The 7,060-nt window shown below is 36.8% G+C and overlaps 1 protein-coding gene across 2 annotated transcripts in view; it reads right to left on the bottom strand.

Annotated features, from left to right (window-relative positions):
- Window positions 1-3,627: 3,627 nt before the first annotated feature.
- Window positions 3,628-7,060, bottom strand: part of LOC138713214 (DNA repair and recombination protein RAD54B-like) — a 45,794-nt gene continuing 42,361 nt past the window's right edge. The window contains exon 16 of one of the 2 annotated variants that reach the window (XM_069845121.1): window positions 3,628-4,440. In XM_069845121.1, coding sequence (XP_069701222.1) covers window positions 4,378-4,440 — 63 coding nt within the window. In that variant the 3' untranslated portion in view covers window positions 3,628-4,377. The remainder of the gene's footprint in view (window positions 4,441-7,060) is intronic. The other variant, XM_069845120.1, reaches the window with a different exon arrangement.

Raw genomic sequence — 7,060 nt, 5'->3', positions numbered from 1 at the left:
TCGTAATGTCCATGTTTCTGCCCCATACAATGCCACACTCCACACAAAGCACTTCACTAGTCTCTTCCTTAGTTCTTTTTCCAGAGGTCTGCAGAACATTTCTATTAAAATTTTCCTTTGCCATTACTATTCTCCTTTTGACTTCCTGACTGCAGATCATGTTACTGTTTTTAGTACATCCCAAGTATTTGAAGCTGTTGACTTGCTCTACTGCCTCATTTAGAATTCACAAGTTTACGTTCTTTATTTTTATTGTGACAACCATGGTCTTCGTCTTGTTTGCATTTATCTTTATCCCATACTGCTCACAGCTGTCATTTAGCTCCAGTAGCATATCACTTAGTATCATCTCTTTTGCTAATAACGCCATATCATCAGCACTTATGCACTTTATTCTTCCTCCTACTTTTACACCTCCCATGTTCTGAAAACCTTCACCAAATCCTCCAAGTAGATGTTGAACAGTGTAGATTATAAAGGGCATCCTTGTCGTACTCCTCTCCCTATTTCACTTTCTTCAGACATTTCTTCTCCTATTCTGAGTCCAACAGCAGGATTCTTATCTTGTTACTCCCCAACTCTGAACAGGCTCACAGATGTTGCTAGTGCTGAGAAGCACATACCACTTAGTTCGTCAGAGACTATCCAGAGTTGAAGCGGTCGGCCTTTGTTGGGGCGCCGAAATATGCAGCGGTCGTCTGTCGTTGTCGTCGCCCTCGGCTGCCAGCTCCGTCATATATGGAAAGTATCTCGAGGATGCACGTCGATGTCAATAATTAACTATGTACACTGATCAATTTGGGCGCCAGCCTCCTCGAGATTACTCCGGTAGAGGATGAGGTTCCCAGGTCAGTTGCAAAACGGTCGGGACTTGGGGTTTGGGAGACGTGCTCGTAGGTTGAAATGATGTAGGCGCACACCAGAAGTTGTTAAGTGTTATTAAGTGTTCGTTTCAGATCAGCAGAAATGCGCGTCCAAGTGTATAATATCTCGCTCTCACTTCCCGCAAGTTGGTATACTAATTTCTGAGTTAACGTAATTATATATTTTGTACTATAAAACACCAGTAATATAACGGACAGTTGATAACGTGATGAGAGGAAAGAATTCAGACTTATAATAATAATGCAACACACGACTTCTTACTACACCCACTAAAAAATTCTAAGTCCGTAAATTGTTATACTTCCGAGTTAGGTTTGCCGAGAATATGTGGAGTGCAACTTCTCCGTACGCGTTCTATATGCCTTCTGTCTATCTGCCAAATCTATCCCCTACTTTCAACCACCAAACATAGAATTTCGCCCTCCTATCTATATATCACGTGTCTCTATTAAGAATCCTGATTGGCCATGATTACACTTACGTCACTTAAGACGCGTTCTTCAAAAATTGTTCGTTAACTAGAACATCCCCTTACTTCCGGGGTTCTGACAATTCTCTGACATATACCAGATCATCTCTTTTGGAACCTGGCTTGGCGTCATCTTACTGACCACCCGCAGGCAAAGTCCATACATTCCCTCATCAGTCAACTCCACGCCTGGACACATGTTTCCTGTCCGCCTAGCTTCCTTTCGGCCTTCCTGTCCACCTGTTACTTCCGTCTCAGATTTTGAAACTAACTTACACGTCCGCGCATCCTATCCATATAAGAATATTAACACGAAATACTAATCTAATGAAAATCTCCTCATCCTATACGAGGAACCGTCTCAGAGTGCACCACAGGCAGTTAATCTACATTGCACTCGTAATGAATTACAGTAGAACTTGGTTATAACAACATCCAAGGCACCTTAAAAATTATGTTGTTATAAACGAGTGTCACAGTAACTGAGATTTACATTATCAATCTAGTGAGGTGGAAAGTGGAAAATAATAAACATGATTAGGCTCATTTTAGATTTACAGTAGAACCTCTATTATCCGTGGTAATGAAGGGGGTGGAGTGAACGGTTAATCGAAAAAATCGGATAATCCGTACCATATAAGGTTTTCATAAATTAAGTGCATAGATTAATACAGTTTTGTAATTTCCTCCGTGGTCTTCTGTTTTAACATTCTAGATAACAGATCAGACATTCACTAATTTAAGTCTGATTTTCAACGACAAAACTCCTTATGACGGCTATCTGTGAAAAGATAGGAATACTAGGCCTACAGGTCTCATGTTGTAGATTTACATACTTTATACACTTTATATATTTTTTTCATTAAATCGTGCACAGTTGTAAATCCTATTTCGTATTCTGATGTGAGATGAATCACAGTTTCTTTTTTTCCAAACCATTCAATTACTTGTACTTTTTTTCGTAGCACAACACGTTTTCTTTTGACACCTGTAGAAAACATTTTGCATAGAAGTTAGACAGTACGGCCCCTTTAAGAGCAGACCATACTGTATAAGGTTAAAGGTTTGTAAAGAAAACACTCTGTAGAAAAAAATTCGTACTAATATAATGTGCATACAGTACTTCATATTTTTTCTACATAAAAAAAAAGAGCGAGAGAGAAAGTCAGTCGGATAATCCATCAATCGGTTAATAGGGTGACGGATAATCGAGGTTCTACTGTGTGTATTCATTTTTAAGCATACCATGAACACAATAAAATACACGTACAATTATAAATACAGAATTCTGTATTAAAACAGTTTGTTCATTACTCACCAAACTTCTTTACTGAGGAGTGAAGTAATCAGTCATTTTACTCCGTTGTTTCCTACTTGCCCAATACACATTTTCTAAATTAAATTCTATGTTCATTATTTCAGTTTGCAATTTCACTGCTCCCTACCCTAGCTTCATAGAACATGTTCACAATTCTAATGGCTTCTAAAGTGTCACTCACTTCGTTTAGTGGCCATACTGCGTTAAAATGCGTGCAATTAGTGAAAACTTCCTGTCGAAACTGACCTAATACCGCATGAATTCGGGCAGGTTACAATGGGATGAGGAATCTGCCTGCATTCCAGAGATCTATGACAGAAGGGGACAGTAAAGAATTTGCCAGATTGCAACAAAATATTTCTTAAAATACTTTGATTCTTAGAAAATTGTATTCCAAACTGAGGTTGAAAATGACGTTATATGCGAGGTAGACGCATATGCGTTTGTCGTATTAAGCAAGGTAGGAAAGCATATGTCTTATGGGAAATTAGTTGGGACCACAGAATATTTGACGTTATAGGCGAGGTGTCGCACAAAACGAGGTCGCTATAACCAAGTTCTACTGTATTACGATGATAGATTTTATTTATTTTATTGGGTTATTTTACGACGCTGTATCAACATCTAGGTTATTTAGCATCTGAATGATATGAAGATGATAATGCCGGTGAAATGAGTCTGGGGTCCAGCACCGAAAGTTACCCAGCATTTGCTCGTATTGGGTTGAGGGAAAACCCCGGAAAAAACCTCAACCAGGTAACTTGCCCCGACCGGGATTCGAACACGGGCCACCTGGTTTCGCGGCCATATGCGCTGACCGTTACTCCACAGGTGTGGACTACGATGATAGAGAATTGTAGGATGTCACAGGGAACTGCAGTAACTGAGAAAGCCAGTGTTGCCTGGACCACTGGCTTGCCCAATATAAGTTATAAATTCAGGGTAGAAGGATTTGAACCTGGGCTTCCTGGCTTATATGCCCAGAGCTTTAGCACTGAGCTGCTACAATGTAAGTGAAGGGTTATATTGATGACATGTAACAGGTAAGATATTTTTCTTTATGTCACACAAACATACATACCTTAAAATACAATTAACAACAATAATAATAATAATAATAATAATAATAATGATAATACACATATAACATGTACAGGAATTTGAAATTCTATTATCTAGTTATTTGAACATTATACAATGCAATAGAAAATCTTAGGTGTTCTGTAAAATAATGTAAAGTAACTTAATGGAGATGTAGTGAGTATTTTGCTGATGTGACATTTGTTCTATTTTGTTTTAACGTTACTATATGTAATATGTGAAACATGAATACTGCAACTTCAGTCAATAAGTACAACTTTACTGCCCCTTTTCAACTCTTAAAAATTATCTTTTATAATTAAAGCTCTCAATTAAAAATTCGGATTCATGGGTAAAATAATGAAATAATTTTCATAATAAAAATGGAAGATTTCGTATTTGTAATGTTCACAGTTTTAAAGATGAAAACTTAATGGTTCGGTATAAATATAAAACATTTCAATATTTTACTACTCTTTTGGAATCTTCTTTTACATATTATTCTGCATATTTCATCTAAAACGATCTGCATGTAAAGAAATTCACGCCCTTTGTAAATATATTAAGTGTCTTGACCGTATTCATGTTTTGATTAATTAACTGTAAACTTACCAAAATTATTTAATCAAGAAGACAAATTTCTAAAAATGAATGTTATATATTCAGATGCTGCTCTCAAACCTATATCCTGAAATAAGAAGGGAAAAAATAATGAATTCAATTTGTTTGCAATTAGGATATCTCCTATATATGCCATAAAAATGCATGGATTACAGAACATGCCTTCATAACTTGATGCTACAAAGAAATGAGTAATTAGTAATGTACACTATCTTCCTAGAAAGAAACTCTGGTATTCAGTTAACAGAACGAAGTAGGTACCAGATCTAGTAATTCACCAAAGCAATCAAACCAAATTGTGACTTAAAAATCAACAACCGAAACATTACAAACAGCTGGTATTATTTGAGACTCAATTCACCGGCCCTGGCCGAAGGAGAATATCCCAGGGAAAGCTGGGAGTGGGGATGTAGTGGAACTGATAAGAGGTCTTGCCATTCAGCTACCGCAGGGGTTTTAATTCATCTATAGTGATTCGTTAATGTTTTTATGAAGCTTGTAGTGTAGACATCAGTTTGGAAGCTAGCTAATAGGGGCATGGTTTCAAGTAGCTTTGGAGTGAATAACGCATTCCTTTTGCATTTTTCACAAGGCTGGTGAGGTGAGTCCAGTATAATACCTCCCTTCACTCTTGCATGAACTGATCATGGTATCCCAGACTCACAAAAACGAAGTTACTGGCCGTGTCTTGAAGAATGAAACAAAATCTAAACGTTTTCTATAAAAAAAGATAAATGAAGAAGACTAAAAAAGAGACAAGATTACTCATTCTTCGAAATTGCTCGAATTTCGCTGAAAATACAATTCATCAGCAGCTATGTGATATAATAAACAGAACTTTGAAAACTAAAGCAAGAAAAGAAACACAAATTAAATTTTATAAACTAATGGCAGTTTGAGACATTTGAGATGGGCAGGACATGTAGCATGTATGGGAGAATCCAGAAATGCATATAGAGTGTTAGCTGGGAGGCTGGAGTGCAAAAAACCTTTGGGGAGGCCGAGACGTAGATGGGAAGATAATATTAAAATGGATTTGAGGGAGGTGGGATATGATGGTAGAGACTGGATTAATCTTGCTCAGGATAGGGACCAATGGCGGGTTTATGTGAGGGCGGCATTGAACCTCCGGGTTCCTTAAAAGCCAGTAAGTAAGTAAGTAATGGCAGTACCATCTTTGCTATTTGGATCAGAAACCTGGACGATGACTGCAGCTGACAGTAAAAAAATTACAGGCCGCTGAAATGAAGTTTCTAAGGTTAGTCAAGGGGTGTACTATATTGGATAAAATTAGAAATGATAAAATAAGAGAAGAATTGATGATCTTTTCCCTAGAAGAAAGAAATTAAGAATTATAGAGATCAGTGGGCAGAACACGTCAATAGAATTACACCAGAAAGAATCCCAAGAAGAATGATGAATTATAGACCTAGAGGGAGAAGAAGCGTTGGACGGATACACTCTGAAGCCGGAACAGGCATATGCTTATCCCTTGAATTGAAGAAGAAGAAGATCACAGTAATATCTATTTAAGCACTAATTCACAATAATGAAACTGGTTTGAAAGGGTTGCTATTATGTAAATAAAACTGAAAATGTAGCAAAAACTACGCTTCTTATTTTTATCCCTTTTATTGTAACTGCGACATTTTCATGCCTTTATTCATAATGTTTTTCGAATTGATCAATAAACAATTAGATACCGACCAGCCTCATGGTCTAGTGGTCAGAGCTTCTGGCTATAGTTTATGAGGTCCCGGGTTCGATTCCCGGTTAGAGCACAGGAATTTTTCCTGTGTTCGTCCATGGTCTGGAATTTAGGTTAAGTTTAGATTTAAGACCTCTCCTGGCACCACATTATCATAATCATCCTATCACATCATCGGGGTAACGTAACTCTGCCTTCCAGGTGCCCCAACCTCAGAAGTGGGTTACAACTAAGCCACGGCCAGGAGAGAAGACCAGAAATGTCGAAAAGACAACCTGGTGGCATTAAAAAAAAAAAAAAATTAGGTACCTTAAAGTTATTTCCTCAGGTTTTTGCTATACTGCTGAACCTACAACAAAAATATTCATGTCAAGTTTCTAACGAAACAATTCCAGCAGGACTGTTTCAATCTTCTCATATTTTTTTAAGTTTCTAACTTCTCCGTACTTGGTTCAGTACTTCTACCTCGTAAAAGAATATATTTTAATGCGCCATTATTTTAGGATTTAAGGTTAAAACTGGTAAACTTAATTTCTTTGCTAAGTTGATTTGCATTACATGTTGATTTTCCACTTTGTTGATAACATTTTTTTTTTACAATTATAATGCTTTTCGTTTTATACCAATTCTTGCTGCCATTTTTAACATTAGAAAATAATTTTTTACAAAACTCTACAAAGTTCCTTACATGAATCCTAGAACTATCGAAACATATTTAATGGAACAAATATTAAGATTATTTTCTGAAAATTGCTTTTTTCATGTGAGACATTGTTCTGAATGGGAAATATGTTAAATGGAAATTAAAACATTCATTCTTACGAAGCCATTTTCGTTGTCAAACAGTTCTAAGATTTCAGGAGGCAAACATTTTAAGTTGTTGTTGTTGTTTTCTAAAGCCAGGCATTTGACAATAAAGTCATTTGACCTCTTGCACTCCAATATTTTCCAAAAATATTATCATGACTCGCCAATGAAG

Source organism: Periplaneta americana, chromosome 14 (genome assembly GCF_040183065.1).
Source record: "Periplaneta americana isolate PAMFEO1 chromosome 14, P.americana_PAMFEO1_priV1, whole genome shotgun sequence".
Classification (NCBI taxonomy): Eukaryota; Metazoa; Arthropoda; class Insecta; order Blattodea; family Blattidae; genus Periplaneta; species Periplaneta americana.
Note: the sequence above shows the minus strand (reverse complement) of the source record. Positions and strands in the feature narration are given on the sequence as shown.